The sequence below is a fragment of the Podarcis tiliguerta genome, assembly GCF_965153285.1.
Source record: "Podarcis tiliguerta genome assembly, chromosome: 6".
Classification (NCBI taxonomy): domain Eukaryota; kingdom Metazoa; phylum Chordata; class Lepidosauria; order Squamata; family Lacertidae; genus Podarcis; species Podarcis tiliguerta.
The window spans coordinates 28,156,496-28,174,907 of NC_139539.1; the positions used below are offsets into that span (position 1 = coordinate 28,156,496).

An 18,412-nucleotide genomic window follows, 5' to 3' on the forward strand; every position below is an offset into this window, starting at 1 on the left:
CATTCTATATCTATAGTTATTTTTCTTTATTGACAGTATGCCAACATTGGTTCATTTTTTAAAAAGAAGTGTTCCCTTTCCTTCCTTCCTCAGTTTTATTTTATTTTAACTTCATTCAATTTTGCTTTCAGGACCGGCCTCACCCTTAAGCAGAGTGAGGCTGAGGCAGCTCCCTCAGGCAACTGATTTTGCATGTTATGCAAAGGCAGAAAAAAGGTTAATTTATATACTTGTTGTATTTATACTCCCAGAAGGGGCGGGGGGGGGGGTGGAGAGGCACCTATGGGATTATCTGATTTAGGAGCCAAAATAACTAGACCAGCCAAAGTTACAATGCACCTTGACTGGGAATGTTGAAGCGACGTTTGCTGTTCTGCCTTAGGCAGAAAAATGATTTGGGCCTGCCCTCTCAGAAGGGAAACCATTTCATGTTTACTTGAAGCTAATAAGTAGTCCAAAGAATATTAGTCAATTTGAAGTAAACTTGAAATAAAGGGGGTGGGGTGGGAGAGAGAAATCAGGTTTACTTGAAGCTAATAAATAATTCAAAGACTATTTATAGGACTATTTATTTATCAACTTCAAGTAAACTTGAAGTGTTTTTCCTTATCCCTGAGAGGGCAGGCCCAAGTCACAGATCAAAGCCTATTTATTTATCAGCTTTTTTCAAGTAAGCTTGAAATATTTTTCCTTATCACCTCTTTTATTCAATTTGCTCCACTCTTTTTTGGTCATAAAACAATAATGTCTATGTTTCCTTAGGCAGCCTATAGATTTCTTACATTATTTTTTAAAGTACTGTGTATTTATTTGTATATGCTCCTCCTCCTCTATACTGTATGAATCTTCTGTGTTGTTGCTATTTTTCTCTGACAGTGCATGTGGAAATTTATTTATTTTTTAATCCCAAAAAGAAACATAAATAGCTTAACAAATGCTATTTTTATCGATCTGTTATTAATGCCTGTTATTTATGCAATACAAATTGAACATATACCGTTAATCCCCCCCCCCTTATTCTTTCACTGTTTTTTCCATATATTTTAAAGTTGCTAAATGTTCCTTTTCTTCATAGTTGATGGTTGGTTGTGATTCCTGCATTGCAGTGAGGTGGTCTAGATGATCGTTGGGGTCTAGAGATGGGAAGGCCTGGGAAAAAACCCAGAAAAATGGGGGGGGGGGACCCAGTCCCCCCCCAGGCCAATTTTTTTCTGTTTGGAAAAAAACTGAAAAAACCCTGGTGTCTCTCCCCACCCCCCATTTTTCCAATTCCCCCCAGGCCTTAGATATTCAGTGTTTTCATCTCAATTTAAGTTTCCTCTCTTTTTCTATTTCACTGTGGATTTCTGCCTGACGTATTGCTTTGCTGCCCTATCCTATTCCTCATCGCGACAGACACTTTATATTTAAAGAACATTCCAGCAGAAATTTAAAGCACACAACATATTCCAAAGAATCCTGGGAACTGTAGTTTATGAAAAATACCTGGAATTGTAGGTCTGTGAGGGGGAAATTGCACTGCAGAGTTATTGGAAAGTACCCATTGCTAGCCGATGTGTTGATTAACCTGTATAGATTAAGCAAGAAAACTTGCTTAATCAACACAGCCTGCAGAGCCCAGGTATTTTTGGGACAGAGTTTGAATTAATTTGGTAAAGAAATCATATCTATTTTAGCACAGGCTACCTAAAAGTGGAGATATTGAGATGAGATTTGCTGCAGTGACAGAATGTATTTAATTTAAAAAAAAATAATAATGAAAGAGGAGTGCATTTTTTCACAATGGGAAGTAAATGTAGTTTGTGATGTAGTGACGGGCACCAATTGTGATGGTTTAAAAAGGGTTGGATTCATGAAGGATAGCTCAGTAGGTTAGAGTGTGGTGCTGATAACACCAAGGTTGCAAGTCTGATCTCTGTAAGGGACAGCTGCATATTCCTCCACTGCAGGGGACAGGATCAGGGATCTCCAACCAGTAGATCGTGATCTACTGGTAGATCCCCAGCTGATCATGGTAGATCATGGGATCCTTAAAAAGGTGAAGGTACCTCTGACCGTTAAGTCCAGTCGCGGATGACTCTGGGGTTGTGGCGCTCATCTCACTTTACTGGCCTTGGGAGCCGGCGTTTGTCCGCAGATAGCTTCCGGGTCATGTGCCTAGCATGACTAAGCCGCTTCTGGCGAACCAGAGCAGAGCACAGAAACGCTGTTTACCTTCCCGCCGCAGTGGTACCTATTTATTTACTTGCACCTTGACATACTTTCAAACTGCTAGGTGGGCAAGAGCTGGGACTGAGCAACGGGAGCTCACCCCGTCATGGGGATTCAAACTGCCGACCTTCTGACTGGCAAGTCCTAGGCTCTGTGGTTTAACCCACAGCGCTACCTGCATCCCCACATCATAGTAGCAAAGTAAAAAAAGAATATTTGTGCATGTGAGAAGTGCTTGTGGAAAAAACGAAAAAACTCTGTGCAATCCTCCCCAAAAAAGCTCAACAACTCTGGGACTTCCCTCCTAAAAAAAGCTCAAAAATTCTGGGCAGTCCACCCCACGCATGCTCCTCTTCCCTCCAATGACAATGGGTAGATCACTGCCAGTTTTTTGTTTTTTTTATACTGGGAGTAGATCACATTCTCTTGGGAGTTGGATATGCCTGGACTAGATGATCCTCAGGGTTCCTTCCAACTCTATGATTCTATGATTTCTTTATGGGTAAAGTCATTAATGGCTACTAGGCGCAATAGCCTTTTGTTACCTTTTGTTACAGAAGCAGTGCACCTCTGACAACCAGTTGCTGCGGACAACAGTAGGAGAGGTCTATTACCTTTGTATCTTGCTTGTAGGATTCCTATAGGCATATGGTTAGCCACTGTGGTAAATAGGATGGGCTGGATTTGTGGCATGTTGTGTTGATATCATACTATTCAGTAGGTGTCTGTGGAACTAAGTGCGGCCATGCTCCCCGCTTCAAAGGAGATGCAGTGGTCATAATAATTTGGGTAAGGGCCACTCTTTTCTAGGACCTTGGGTTGGCAGTTTCAACAGGCTTTTATCTTCCACCCTTGACAGAGAGCTAACTATAAAAGACTGAGCAGTAGCTTGTCTCCATCTGCCCTATACTATTTAAAAATCTTCTTTATTGCTACATGGCTGACTTTCTGGAATGTGCCTTTTGTAGCTAGTCAGTGGCCCATGTTTCTCATTCAAACTTGTAATGTGCAATATAATACCACTTCTGAAGAGAGATATAATTCCTTCTTGACATGAAATCTGCTTCTTTTCACCTCTCTTGTAAATACCCTTTCAGGCCGTCAGGCTGCATCTCCTTTCTTTCCATTCCTTGTCATACTTGCTAGGGCAGTGGCTGTCTTGTTTATGACAGCATTTACCTCATGAAATATATCCCATAATTCATGCAGTTTGGGAGGGAGTAAAAGCCAGCCAGCCAGCCAGCTTCAAAAGTTCTTGGCTTCCTTTGCAACGCACATAAGACAAAGAGGCCTAGAAGACACACTTATGGGTCTAATAAGACACAGAGTCCCTGTGGCATCCCTGGTTTTTGATTTAGCAGTTTGGGTTTCCCATACGGCAGTAGCAGACTGTCTGAAATAGTCGGCAGTGACAGAAGGCACAAAAATCGCAGCAGGGACGAGATGGTGGCTTGCAGCTTGACCAAGTAGGCACACAGTTGGGTGGTGGTGGTGGTCTTGGTTGGGGAGGCTTTTTTTGCTGTGCCTTTTTCTGAGGAGGGGGAAAAAGGAGGAAAAGCTTAATAAATCTTGGCTACAATAAAGTATAATAAGAGTTCCAACAGTGTAAGGTTGCCATAGTTCAGGACACCCCAAAAGTTGTTGAGTTTTTTAAAGGAAAGCCTGCACAGTTTTTCTATTGACTTGCCTAAGATCCAAGACAAAGCACCACATTCCCCCTGGACGTCAGTTCCACCTCTGAAATCCTGTTAATGTCTGGGAAGATCCAGATGTATGGCAGCCATGCAACAGTGAGGATTTGTTGCTCTTAAAAAATCTACTTAAAATAAAACCCCAGAGAAGGGCCATAGATCACTAGCAGAGTGTATGCTTTCCTTGCAGAAGGTATTGGGTTCAATCCCAGGCATCTCCAGTTGGTGAACTGAAACCGTCAAGAGTTATGGCTTGTCAGGGTTGACAATACTAGGTTGGATGAACCAATGGTCTAACTCAGTATAAGGCAGATTTCACTGTTTCTACTAGTCTGTGAAGCTGGTAAATGTAGAATATCAACATTGTTGAATAATAAAGAAGCTCAAAAAAAACAACATTATTGAAGGTAAGGAAGAAAGTCTGTGATCCATTTTTAAATCCAATTTTTTGCATACCTGTCAATTACCGTAGTTTTACTATGGATATGCGTAGTTCTCTGGAAATAAGCTTAATTTCCTATCTAGTTGTTCTGCTGAAGGCAACCGTATAATTTTTCTTTTAGCATGTCTGGCATTCACAGATAATCTCATGGTTCAATTGATCCGACTGTATAGATTCTGATTTAGTTCTCTACTAGCAGTCAAACCTAATATCAAACTTGTAATTAGTGCCAACCCTGCCCCCCCCCAAACTGTGGGATATAAAGCTGTCAGTCAAGTCCAACATTCCGAGAAGACTAACTGCCTCTATGTGGCAGGCAGTTTTGTCAGTTGGTTGGTTGCTGCTAGGAGTTTTAACTGGTAACTGCTTGGATGCAGTGTTCTCATGATTCACTACTATCTAGTATATAGTTTATCTGTCATGTAACCTAAGCCTGCCTTCAGGAACAACTGTGTAAACCTGAATGAATCTGAAAGTAAAGTAGTTTATGTTAATATGATTCAGATTCATGTGTGTTTTCTTTAAGAGGAACAGAAAGGGATTATCAACCAGGAAGGTATAATTATTGATAGGACTCAAACGAGTTAGCAACCCTCTTGTTGCTGCATAAACTCAAACAGAGGATTGTTTAAACTCTGCTAAATTATATAAACGTCCCCACACGAAGCATATCCAGTATACAGGCAACCCCTGATTTACACTAGGGTTATGTGCCAGATTATCACGCACTTGCATGAAATCATGTGCAATTGAAACACTTCACATATAGCACATGTGGCCACCATCTTATTGAAGCTAAGTAGTTCTGGCCAGAGTGGCAACTGCTTGGGAATTACAGTTATGCTGCCTTGGCTTCCATGAAGGATATTGTGTGTCTGTGTATGTATGAACTTTGAACTAAACTAGATGTGAGGTACATACCTTGCTTTTTTCTTAACTGATTTTAGAGTGTGAAGACACAGAAAGGTGAGTTATATATATAAGTACAGAGATACTGTACTTGTTAATATAAGCTGGTAATATAGATATCCCCATCAGCAACAGAAATGTGAAAGTGAGAAGTCCTATAACCTGTTACTGACAACTTGAACTATTTTGACCTTGCTGACTTTTCAAGATGGATCACTCACCTTCATAGATTTCCTTTTCTCAGCCTCATTCCTGCTGAGCTTCAGGGACGTTTTGGTTAAATCTTTAGAGGGGAAAAAACATTTTATTAAAGGTGTTACAATGCACGAATGTGTAACATGAAAGAAGATACCTTGAGAGACATGGATTTTCTCACATTGCTTGTCTCTGTCCCCTTTTTCCAAGTAATGTGGCAAATTACAATATGTAACATGATGACATCACCCTCTGTGTCACCTCACATTTTACTTACTTCAGGGGTAGGTGATGTAGTACCTTCCAGATGCTACTACAACACCATGTTTCATCCCCGTGAGTCCAAATACAGACTGGGACGAAGGATTGACTGATGCCCCAAATAACTCAGTTGCAGGGATTCCAAAGAAATATGCATAAAATGGCAAAGTGATCAGTTCAAGTGCTTTATGCAATGTAATGCAGGATTCCTTGCTGCTATACCTCAGGGCGGACACTGAAACAGCAAGCACCATGGCTTTGTTTGTGACAGGCCAATTGTATATGGGCTACTTATATAAAAAGCCAGCTACGTAAGCTGGCCCCAATTAACAACCCCTGGCTTAGAGGTCCGTTCCCCAGTCCCATCCATCTCTCAGATAAGGGAGTGGCTGAAAGGCAGCCAGCTTGAGACTTTAACGCTTCAAAGCAAGCAGATAAACATGTATGAGTTTATTTTTGCCGTAAATACGAATTAGTCTTGGGGTTATCTTGACTACCAAGATGGTGTTTACAGGCCTTTCGGGACATTTGCACCATTTGGTTCTATACCCTGCCACCTCACCATCCCTGATCATTGGTCACATTGAAAGGGCCTGCTGAGTACATTTGGAGGGGGGGGTACTGTATTGCCTTTTATATGCCATACATCATGAGATGTCAATTGTAGGCTCAGAAGAACTATACATACAAAAATATACTTATGAAGAATGGGGGGGGAGTAAAGAGATGGGGAGTGATGGCAACTCTATGCTTCTCATCTATCTGAGCACTAAAAAATGTTTTGGGTAACCCTTACTGAATTATATATAATCTAGTGCAACCACCTTGCTCCATATGTTCATTTGATTTTGAGCATGCCAGGTTTGCTTGAGCTTTTGAGCATTCAGCTTATCACCAGGTGACATTGCCTATAACTTTCAGCACTTGGAGACATAGCTTCTGCAACTCTCCTCCTATTTCTCCAACAGTTCTCTATCCCACCTCCTTTCTTCACCTCTTGCAGGTGAAAATAATCTCCTTAATAGGCTGGGGTGGAAGTATGACATTGAAGAATTGGGTAGGTTTGGATGTAATGAGAAGCCATGGTTTCCTGCTGTGTCAGGTGTGGGGAATCATTGGTCCTCCAGATGTTGCTTAACTACAGCTTCCATAATCCCTGGCTATTGGCCATGCTTGCTGCACAGATGCTCTTACAAAAATATAGTACTGCTAAAAATCATTGTAATTCAAATCAAACCTTTATACACCACCTGGATATAAAGCCATAACTGACCCTCTGCAGACAGACAGATGTGATCCATGTGACGCTGTCAAAATCATATGTGGGCTGGGAGTATAAAGTGCATTGGGGCAGACAGGAAGGAATGTCTCTGCCTATGTTGTACCACTGAAATCACTATTGCCCTACCACTTTCCAGATCAAAAATAACTCCACCCAGGAGAAAAAATGGCTGTGGGAAAGTACCCTTCTCACTCAGCTGTACATTAAATTACCTCCCTCCTTATGCTTTATAGCAATTTAGCACAACCTATGTCAGATCATGTTTCATCTAGTTCCTCTCTTGGAAATCTCACATAATAGATAATATGCCTTTTGTGTTTTAAATACACACTGAAAAGCCTTATGGTACTTGTTCATCATTTCCCTACTGAAGGATGTAATTGAAAAGGCCTACAAAAAGAGAGGTCGCACCTTCTATCAGTGCTGACTTCCAGCACCTCTGCTGACATTTACTTTTGTCTTGCAGCCTTTCATCTTCCTGAATGCATCCATCGCTGCTGCTTCTAGGTCCTCAATTCCATCCTGATTTGCTTCATGTGCTCTTTGTAACTGATGATTACTCAAGAGTATAATGATCTCCATGTAATCCTGATGACAGTAAATCTATACTGATAGAAAGTGTGAAGCATCTTTTTACAGGCCTTCTCAATTACAGTCATTTCTCATTTGTCTATATTTGTTTCTAATATAAGCAACCTCGCTTATATGCTCCCTTGCCCTTGTAGGGATTTATTTACACATACATCAATGTACATAGCAGACACATGCAAGGGTACTAGACATGTACCTTGTCTCTTTTCCTCTCTCAGTACCTTACAGTCTAGAGTTTGGAAGTAGGTCTGAGTCACACAGTTATATTGTTCCTTTTTTGATTTGTTAGAAAACCCAAGGTTGCAAAACAAAGAATTTCTCTCTGCCACTCATAAGAAGAGCCTGCTGGATCAGGCCAATGGCCTATCTAGTTCTGCATCCTGTTGTCACAATGAACAGCTAGATGCCTATGGGAAGCCCAAACATAGGAACTGAGTGCAAGAGCACTCTCCACTGCTGTGGTTTCAAGAAACTACTATTCAAAAACATCCTGCTTCTGGCATAGCCATTGTGGCCAGTAGCTAGGAGCCATTCTTCATGAATTTGTCTAGCCCCCTTTTAGAACCACTGAAGTTAGTAGTCATCCCTGCCTCCTGTGGGAGTGAATTCTATTGTTTAACTATGTATAAAGTAGTACTTTCTTTTGTCTGTCCTGAATTTTCAAACATGACTCTGCATTGGATGTTCCTGAGTTCTAGTGTTATGAGAGGAGAAATTTTTTTCTCTATCTACTTTCTCCAAGTCATGCATAGGTTTTTTACTCTCCATTTTCTCCCTCCTTTCTCCCCTTCATCCTCTCTCTCTCTCTCACTCTCATATACACACAAGCACATGTCCTATTCTGCCATCATCCATTCATTCTCGCATGTGCAGGTCCACTGGGTAGAGAAGCTGAAAGTATCATTGGAGGCTTGGGCAGTTGTTGCTATCCTTCCCATCATTGCATCTGAAAAGCTAGCTAGAATGGATCTTGGAAAGCAGTTGTTTCCTCAGTACTGAGCAAGGAAGAAAAGTGAGCTGCTTGTTTGTTCTGATAATACTGTGGTGTTCCTCCACAGATGGCTTGTTTTTCTTCAGTGCCAGATACATAGAAATGATCTATTGCTCCTTGGCAGCTCACTTTGGGAAGGAAAGAACCAAAGAGGAGGCTAGGCAGGGGATGTTCTATGGTCTGGTGGTTCTGGACCCATTCCAAGACATCTAATTTTAGCAACTGCCTGTATATCTTCATTTTTCCAAAGTGGACTTTGTTGCCATTACAGATGGATTGTGATAACACATCTTCTACCAAACCTCATGCAAGAGATAACTGAGATCCAGTTGACTTTGTCAGAGGAAGTAGAACACAACTTTGCTCCATTCTGGTAGTGGTGAACCTGACTTCAGCAGTCAAGGTAATTATTGAGATTTATTTTACATAGCTTTTATACTGCACCCTTCATTTATATTCTATGATGGTTTACAAAAATACTTTGGGTGGGATTCACCTAAGGAGCCACATCAGCAGAAACCCTTGCAAGGGCTTCCACTTGCACAATGGAGCTTTCCCTCATCTTCTCCCCTTGTGCCCCTGAAATTACCTTGTGTGTGAGAGAGAAAGCCTCCAGAACAGCACACGGGGAGGAGGGGGAATCATTCCATCTGGCGAGCTGAAATGCTTCTGCAGACAGAATGTTCAGAATAGTGCTACATGGAATTCCAACTGATATAGCTGGCGTTCTCATTCAAGAGCATTATAAAGGAAAGCGAATTCCACTATTGTCTTTTGCAATGTTCTGTGATTTATTCCCAAGCATTTAGAAGTCATGACAATCCTTAACTTGGGTAGGCTGTATTCTGAAATGATAGCAGATTCAGGTCAATTATGAAAGCCATATTTTGCTTAGATGTTGAGCTTTCCCAATATCAAATTTACTTTACTCTCAATTTAGTTCAATTAGCTATTTGTGAACAGATGGCTAATGTAAATGTGTTTCTATTAATCCCAGAATGCCTATGAAGAGCCTTTATAAAATTAGCCTTGAAGTTTTGATTGACTCATCTGGTAACTCTGTGATGTGGTGGAGTTCATATGGGTTCAGTTTGAGTAGTCCTGGAAAGCTACCCCATAGCTTTATGCTTTTTTAAAGGATGACAGAGGCATTGGTGGGATTGTGATGATTTGAGCTAAAGTGCAAATATAGCTAAGGGATTTACATGGATTCAGTCACTCAGTATCTAATAGGAGTATAGGCTTTTGTTTTTGAAAACGTAAAATTAATCAGCTGAATTTGAGAGGTGCTCCTTTCCACTCCTACTTGCCTGAAATGACGGTATTAGTTTATTTTATAAATAAATAAATAATGGCAGGGCCCAGTTCCAGATTAGGTCCAGGTTGATCAAGGCTGGGCTACAGAGTACCAGAAGAGAGGCAGAGGTAAAAGAGACACAATGAGTTTTTCTTTCAGAAGTTGCATGCCTCCTAGTTCTGTTTTTAAGATTCCAAACAGAAGACTTTACTGACCTACTATTGAGATAGGTGGAAGATCCGGAAACTTGATTTTGTTATTATTTACCGTACTGTTGACGGCATTCTGCTTTTCCTCAAATACCATGTAAGAGTAGCTGGTTATGAGCAAAGTGCAGCAGAGAAGGAAGCCAAGGAGGAAGTTCCTATATTCCATTCTGGTGAGAGAGAGAAAGAAAATAACACCGTATTAATTTTTTGTATCAGTCACATATACCTGAGGGAAAAGAGGGTAGTGCATATAATGTCAAAGTATACAAAGATTTTTGCAGCGTTTCGTTCTGTCCTTCCAACTAGTCACCTTTGCTAGAATAGAGAGAATGTAAGGCCTTAAGCTCACAAACCCTCTAGAAAGCCCTGTATTCACTTCTGGATGAGTTTTTTAGAAGATAAAAAGGCATCAAAAAGGATGCCAACTTTTTGTTGTTGTTGTTGCTTTGCTCTGTTTGCAATAACCTCAGTTACTCACATCAGTATGGGGTCAAAGGAAGCAAAGGCTGTTGGGTTAAAGAGGCAAAATTATTACAATAGGGCAAAAATAGCAATTTCACTTTCATTTACTGATTAACCTTGCATAATAATAATAATTTTTTATTTATATCCCACCCTCCCCAGCCGAAGCCAGGCTCAGAGCGGCTAACAACAGTAAAATAATACAGTGGTGCCTCGCAAGACGAAATTAATCCGTTCCGCGAGTCTGTTTGTCTAGCGGTTTTTTCGTCTTGCGAAGCAACCCTCTTAGCGGATTAGCGCTATTAGCGCTATTAGCGGTTTAGCGGCTATTAGCGGCTATTAAAGGCTTAAGGGATTAGCGGATTAGCTGCTAAAAGGCTATTAGCAGCTTAGCGCCTTAGAAAAAGGGGGTGGGGAGCGAAAAAAACCATCAAGAATCGCAAGACATTTTCGTCTTGCGAAGCAAGCCCATAGAGAAATTCGTCCTGCGAAGCACCTCTGAAAACGGAAAACCCTTTCATCTAGCGGGTTTTCCGTCTTGCGAGGCATTCGTTTTGCGGGGCACCACTGTACAGCATTCTAAAAGCAATTCATTATAAAATCAGTTCAAATCAAATTAATGGCAACCATTGAGCTAGAGTTCTGCAAAGTAGCCAGAATATTATCACCACTGCCACAAGATAGGAAACACCTTTAAAATTTTGTTTCTATGACAAGATCTGTTTAACTACCGTATTTTTCGCTCTATAAGATGCACCGGACCATAAGACACACCTAGTTTTTGGAGGAGGAAAACAAGAAGAAAAAAATTCTGAATCCCAGAAACCAGAACAGCAAGAGGGATCGCTGCGCAGCGAAAGCAGCGATCCCTCTTGCTGTTCAGGCTTCTGTGATAGCTGCGCAGCCTGCATTCTCTCCATAAGACGCACACACATTTCCCCTTGCTTTTTAGGAGGGAAAAAGTGAGTCTTATAGAGCAAAAAATACGGTATATTTTTGACTGGCTCCAGGAAGAAACTACATGCAATGTAATTGAAATAACTATGATTTGGCTTCTACAATTCGAAAAAAATCTGGTATACCAGAACAGGGAATGTAAACTGTAAACTGTTGTCAATGTGCAAATAATTAAAATAGAATTAAAAGGGGCTCCTTTTATATCCCTATGCCCTGTCCCTGCTATGTTGCATTCTTGCAATTTCTCTTTGTTACTGTAAAGTAAATATTTGTCATTGCCTTTTGCTGTAACAATTGAAGTTATTGTTGAAGCATTGTGAAGACATACATAAGAGAAAATATGAAGCACCTGATTGGTTGCATAAAGCAAGAGGAAAGGAAAGTATCAGCTTTCTTTAATCCATGAACAAACAATTAAACCCAAGTGAACACTATCAAATCAACTGAAAAATTCCAGTGGTGATCAAATTTAAGCAGCCATTTCCAAGTCAAACAGTTCCAAGTTTATCCATTCTTAAATATCAACTTAGTCCCATTAAAACTGCTGAACACATTTAAACTCAGTCATATTAACAACAACAATTTATTATTTGTACCCCACCCATCTAACTGGGTTGCACTGGCCACTCTGGGTAGCTTCCAGCATATATAAAAACATAATAAAACATTAAACCTTAAAAAGCTTCCCTATACAGGGCCACACTAAGAAGCTATTTTTAAATATCCCCAGAGTTAGGGGTGAGAGCTATGTATATAAATAAATAAATGGAGAGATCCAGTATTTTATTGGAGCTGAGATTTGACACATCTCCTCAAAACCATAATGGAGCTCCCCACCCTGAAAAAACCCAGAGCCAAATGAAGATAGGTTGTGGGTGCTCAGTGCACACTGGATGATTTTGAAGTGTTGCAGGAGGATGGGGAGATAAATATTTGGGGAGAAATGATGGAACGGAGGGGCTGAATCACTCTACATAGTAACATTTTATTTCAGTGCCCCACTTCTTGTTTTCTATTTTTAAATTGAACTTGTACACTGTCTTGAAATCCAGTATAGTAAAAAGGTGAGTGAGACTATTTAGAAACAATGAACACGTTCAAACCAAACACAAACCAACACTTGTTGCTTTGTGGAATATCTCCATAATATTTTGCACAAAACATGTTAACCACAATCCCACACATGGTCAAGTATGCTTAGGTTCAATGAAATCAGTTTCATGCTGGTTTGTATCACCCATCACAACAAGTTATGGGCTGCTTTAATTATGCAAATTGTTTTATTACCCAATTGATTAGGGGGGGAAATGACTCTCAGGGTCCTTCCCACTCTACAGTTCTGTGGTTTTGACAGCTATCAATAAACAATAACACAGAAAAGGTTTGTTTTCAGACTTTTAAATAATTTTTTATATGCCCGTCTACCTTTGGGAATGTTACATATTGGGAACACATTCAAACCAATTCTCACCACATAATCCCAGAGAAGACAAGGTGCAAAGACTTGTGTGTGATGTGTATGTCTGTGTGCAGGATATAGTACATTTTAATCATTATTCATGAATGTTAAAACCATCCCACATTGAATATGTACTATAAGATTCATGTTATTTAAGAAATAGGTCTTAAAAAACCCCAACTTAAGCTCGAAACACCACTCATATACATATATTTTTGCTTAATTCTTTTTCCATCTAGCCCTTTATGCAGTTCTTAAACTCAGAACTAATCCTATCTGTTACAGTTAGTCTGCATTGATTGATCACAGTCCATCACAGTTATGAGTGCAGAAGCTCACTGGAGTCAAAGGGCTTCGGTTCTGTGATGCATTATGGCTATCAGTGTGTTCTAGATATGACGTGCATAATTCGTTAAGTATAATAAATCCCCTTCTGTTTTGCAAGTGCATCAGAATCCATTCGTTTCAGGAAAACCAGACATATATCAATTATTCATATTATTCAGTGCCTCCAGATGGCCTTGATCTCTCAATACAAATTATTTCATAGTTACCTTCTCTGGAGCAGCTCTCTAGGACTTCTCTGTCCTCTCCTTTCAGTTCATTTGTAAAGAGCAATGAGTCTGTTCATTGGCATTAAATATTAGTTTTTAAACTTGTTGACAGGGGGAAAAAGACGACCACAGAGCAAAGCTCTATCAGTAGGGAAATGCACAGTGAAAGTCTGTGATCACGCCTTCTTACCAATAATATATTTCAACTCTAGGGCATTTTTCCATTCTGGAAAATTCACTGGCACAATGCCACATCTTAATATGGAACATAGCCTGAGCCAGCTGATTGCTCCTGTTAAGACTTTGTCCGGGTTAATAAAACTACACTAGCTGAACTAATTTAACAGAACATATTTAAATTTTTGCAAATATTGAATTTAGGCTCACATAAACCAGCTGAGCTCTTGTTGAAATCAATTTAGCTCAAACCATCTGTAGCAAAACCAATGGATTTACAGTATTTTTCCATGTATAACACTCCCCCCCCAATGTATAAGACACTCCTTATTTTTGGGAACTCCAGATTAAGAAAATGGGGGGAGATTGTGTCCATGTATAAAATGACCCACAATTTTGAACATATTTTTTTTAATTATAAAACCTCATCTTATACACTGAAAAGTACAGTAAGTGCTATGTAAACTGGTTTAAAGCAGAATGACCAGATACTAAGTTTGCACTTGATCTGCTGCTAAAATGTAGAGATTTATGGGTAAGGAGTGAAACTGAATCTGAGTAAGTAGTGCTAAGTTACACATCACACTGAAACATTAGTCCCTGATGCTTGTCCTGGAAAGGGTATTTGGTAGACAATTCCAGATACTTCGTTTGCTCTTCTCAGCCATGGCAAGGATGCTCACACATGTCCTAAGTTGTTGTGGTGGGCATTTTGCCAGGCTGGCACAGAGGGGAAATACACTAATTGAAGAGGGCATCTCAATGCACACTCCTTAATCATCTCTAGGATGACCTATAGAATGCTTGACGGCTCAGCCACACTTCTGCTTATCCCATGCCTAGGACGCATGGGTCTGGGTAGTTTACCGCTTGTCACATGCTTTCTAGACACAAGTCTGAGCGGTTTTCTGTTTGCTCTACCACTTTCTCCAGGAAAACCCACTCTTTAGCACCGAATTGGAGCAAACGTCAATCCGCAGAGAAACTGATGTTTGCTCCAATTCCATGGTAAAGATCAGAGTTTCCCAAGGGAAACTGTCAGGATAAGCAGAAGTCTGTCAAAAAAAGAAAGAATGAGCTGAGATGCAGAAGTTTCCATGTGCAGTCTCTGTGTGAAAAACTCATGACATAATGTAACCTTTGTGGCATGTGGCTTGTCTTGGCCTTTTTAGGACTGTTGTGAAGGTTTTCAAAAGGAGTTATTTATTAAAAGGAGCTATAGTTATGAAAAATATTAGTCCGCATAGCATTTATGAAAGGAGTAACCTCAGGTGGTCTTAAAGGAATTCTACTTTGTTCTATCGTGCAAAGATAGCCAACCTAATCGGTACTGATGGCAAGAAGATACACTTCTTGTGCAAGCAACCGGACAAACTTCATGTGTGTTTGTTTGTCTGTCTGTATGTATGTGGTGTGTGCGTGCACAGTACCTTGTGTATGTAGCACTAAGAAGGAAACTTAAAGCTAGAAAGTAAATAATGATTCTGAAGACTGAGTTCTTGCAGTTACCAGTTTTGCTCCAAGAGCATGTTATCTCCTTTGTTGATTGAGAAACTAATTCTTCTATAACAGCTATCTGAATGTTTGCCAGCTAGCCCATATTCACTTTGCATTAGGATTGCCATATTTCAAAGAGTGAAAATCTGGACACAAAAGTTTTCGACGAACGAATCCCGGCTATGTCCAGGAAATTCCGGACGTATGGCAGCCCTACGCTGCCTATTTGTAAAAATATAACATTTCCAGAAAAACCCACTGTGTGTCTAGATTTATTTTGGTGGGTTTATATTTTATCCTCACAAACACCCTGTAAAAAGCTATAATGTATATCATTTGCATATATCATTTGCATTCTTCCCGTTAAGCAATGTGTTCTGGGCAGTTAATGATAAACTGAAGCTGAAATAAACCCTGAAATTTACTACTACCGGTAACTGGGGTCATGGGAATCTGAGAACCACTAGTATTAACCCTACAACTGGGATCATGCTTGGAGTTTGGGGCATGAGGAGAGTAGGTTACTATCTAGCATACCCCAAACAATGTTTCGGCCAGCAATTTATAAAAAGGTTTATTCTGCTTTATGCCAGTCCCCCCAATTCACTGCTCATGCATAATACAGTTCATGTTCTTTCGAACAAGAACATGCAACCAGCTTTTTGTTTGTTTGTTGTTTACAACAATTTGGGCCTCGTTTAGAGATGCTTTAGGGAATCGATCTTTGTGAATTTCAATACAAATTGACCTGATCTGAACCACCAAGACTAATGTCCAGATAGGAACTTACAGTGCAATCCTCACCATGCCTACTCAGAAAGAAGTTCTATTGAATTCAATGATGCCTATGTACAGGAAAGTGGTGTTCGGTCTAAGCTATCCACTGGCTTTTAGTTTTGATGTCAAAAGTATCAAAATATGTTTAAAGCATGTATTTTGAGAGAAAATATGCTTAGAAATGCATATTTAAATACTTAAATGAAAATTGTCATTATTTGGCAGATTAATGTGGAAACAGATTGGGTGCAAATTAATAGACTATTTCGTTTTATTTGGGGTGATTTCAATGGGAAATTAATTGGCTTTCCTTCTATGAAATTACATAAATTCTATTAATTTCTAAATGCACCATTGTTTAGTAGGATTAGCCCCTATCACTACTGTATTAATCTTTATTATAAAATACCAGTATTAAAATTTAGTCTTCAGTCCTCGAACTGTACCTGGAAGGAAACTAGATGCCAGTTAGCTGATACAGAAAAATATAATACCGTGGCTTTAGGCTTCATAAGTGTATATCATAGTGGCAAAATTCAAGGACTGAAGGATACAAGTCATGGAGCAAGATGCTCTCCATACCAGATGGCACATTGACATTGATAATAATAATAAGCAAACAACTTTTTAAAATGACACATCTGGCAATGATTGTCTGAATTGCACTAATGTCACACAGGGTGAGCCAAGTCAGCGTTATCAAGTTGTGTGAGAATTCATAAACAAAAACAAGTTGCTGAAAACCTAGATGTTGTAAACAGTTTGCATAAAGTTTGCATAAACAGTTTGCATAAAGTTCTGCCCAGTATGAAGGATCCAAGAGGATAGGTAGTTCCCAGTGATACTTGACATGACAATTGAAACACTAGGGCTCAGCCTGTTTATGAGTCTTACAAACCAACCAACCAACCAACCAACCAACCAACCAACCAACTCCAGTATACCTGAATGTGGAGGATGCAGAGAACATTCTGGGAAACAATAGGGTTGGTGCCATCTTATGCCATTAAAAGGTAAAGGGACCCCTGACCATTAGGTCCAGTCGTGGCCAACTCTGGGGTAGCGGTTCTCATCTCGCTTTATTGGCCGAGGGAGCTGGCATACAGCTTCCGGGTCATGTGGCCAGCATGACTAAGCCGCTTCTGGCGAGCCAGAGCAGCGCACGGAAACGCCGTTTACCTTCCTGCCGGAGCAGTACCTATTTATCTACTTGCACTTTGATGTGCTTTCAAACTGCTAGGTTGGCAGGAGCGGGGACTGAGCAACGGGAGCTCACCCTGTCGCAGGGATTTGAACCGCCGACCTTCTGATCGGCAAGTCCTAGGCTCTGTGGTTTAACCCACAGCGCCACCCGCGTCCCACGTCTTATGCCATTACCACACATATATTAATCTTGGGGGGAGGGGGAGGACAAGTGGGAAGATTTCAGTGGCTTGAATGCAACGCATAGTTGTCTAAATCACACAGTAACAGTCTATCTAAATTGTTAGTAGCAAGATAGATTTCTTCCTTCATTCTCTGTGGATTATTTATCATGTTTATATACTCTTACTTCCAAGGCAGTTTATAATTTAAATTACTAACACAATGAATGATGCAAAATATTCTCAGGCTGATTTCAGGAGCTGATGACACTTGCTCCCTAGCTTCTGCTTTCCCTCAGGGCAGCCAGATCTTAAGTACTGGTAGCCCAAGGAAGGTGAGGTTGGATTCCCCAGCAGTTCTTTCAGGATACTTCTTTCAAGGGCTGATTGTTATTTGCTTCCTGCCTGGGCTTCTGCTCTTTTGGCTTTGCTCAAGGCACACACCGGTCTTTCTGCTTTTGGAAGTGGTGGATAATACAGCCCCAGTAGTATCAGCTTGCTTTGGTTTTATTTTCTTCATGTTCATTAATAGATTTATTCGGTATCATATGTGGATTATTGCCTAAGCTATGGATGTCTAACAGAGACCTAGAGTGCGAATATATGTAGATATTATTTGAATTCATTGTACAGTGGTACTTTGGTTCTCAAACTTAATCTGTTCCAATAGTTCGTTCCAAAACCAAAGCGTTCCAAAACCAAGGCGTGCTTTCCCATAGAAAGTAATGCAAAATGGATTAACCCGTTCCAGACTTTTAAAAATAACCCCTAAAACAGCAATTTAACATGAATTTTACTATCTAACAAGACCATAGATCCATAAAATGAAAGCAATAATAAACGTACTGTACGATAAAATAAATAAGACAGTATTGTAGATGATAAAAATTTAAATTATTATTTTTTCTTACCTGCACTGATGATAGTCATTGTTTGGATGGGGGGCTTATCCATTTCCACAGTCATACAATCAGTAGCTGAACTGGGTTCCACACAGTCACAAAAACAAATTAACCGAAAAAAGGCTCAAAATAAAAAATGCAAAATAAATAGCAAAAACAAAAGTGCCAAACTTAATCTGTTCCG

General features: G+C 40.1%; 1 protein-coding gene and 1 long non-coding RNA gene across 7 annotated transcripts in view; one reads left to right on the plus strand and one right to left on the minus strand.

The window, feature by feature from the left end:
* Positions 1–923: 923 nt before the first annotated feature.
* The window catches only part of ASIP (agouti signaling protein), an 81,729-nt gene continuing 64,240 nt past the window's right edge, over positions 924–18,412 (minus strand). Inside the window, exons 3-5 of the mRNA XM_083444103.1 lie at positions 10,086–10,246; positions 5,475–5,536; positions 924–3,742 (exon numbers count right to left, since the gene is read on the minus strand). Coding sequence (XP_083300229.1) covers positions 3,566–3,742; positions 5,475–5,536; positions 10,086–10,246 — 400 coding nt within the window. The 3' untranslated portion in view covers positions 924–3,565. The remainder of the gene's footprint in view (positions 3,743–5,474; positions 5,537–10,085; positions 10,247–18,412) is intronic.
* LOC310679230 overlaps positions 3,741–18,412 on the plus strand; it is a 79,003-nt gene continuing 64,331 nt past the window's right edge. For all 6 annotated transcript variants that reach the window (XR_014512160.1, XR_014512161.1, XR_014512162.1 and 3 more), the window contains exons 1-2: positions 3,741–4,819; positions 8,845–8,976. This is a non-coding gene — a long non-coding RNA (uncharacterized lncRNA). The remainder of the gene's footprint in view (positions 4,820–8,844; positions 8,977–18,412) is intronic.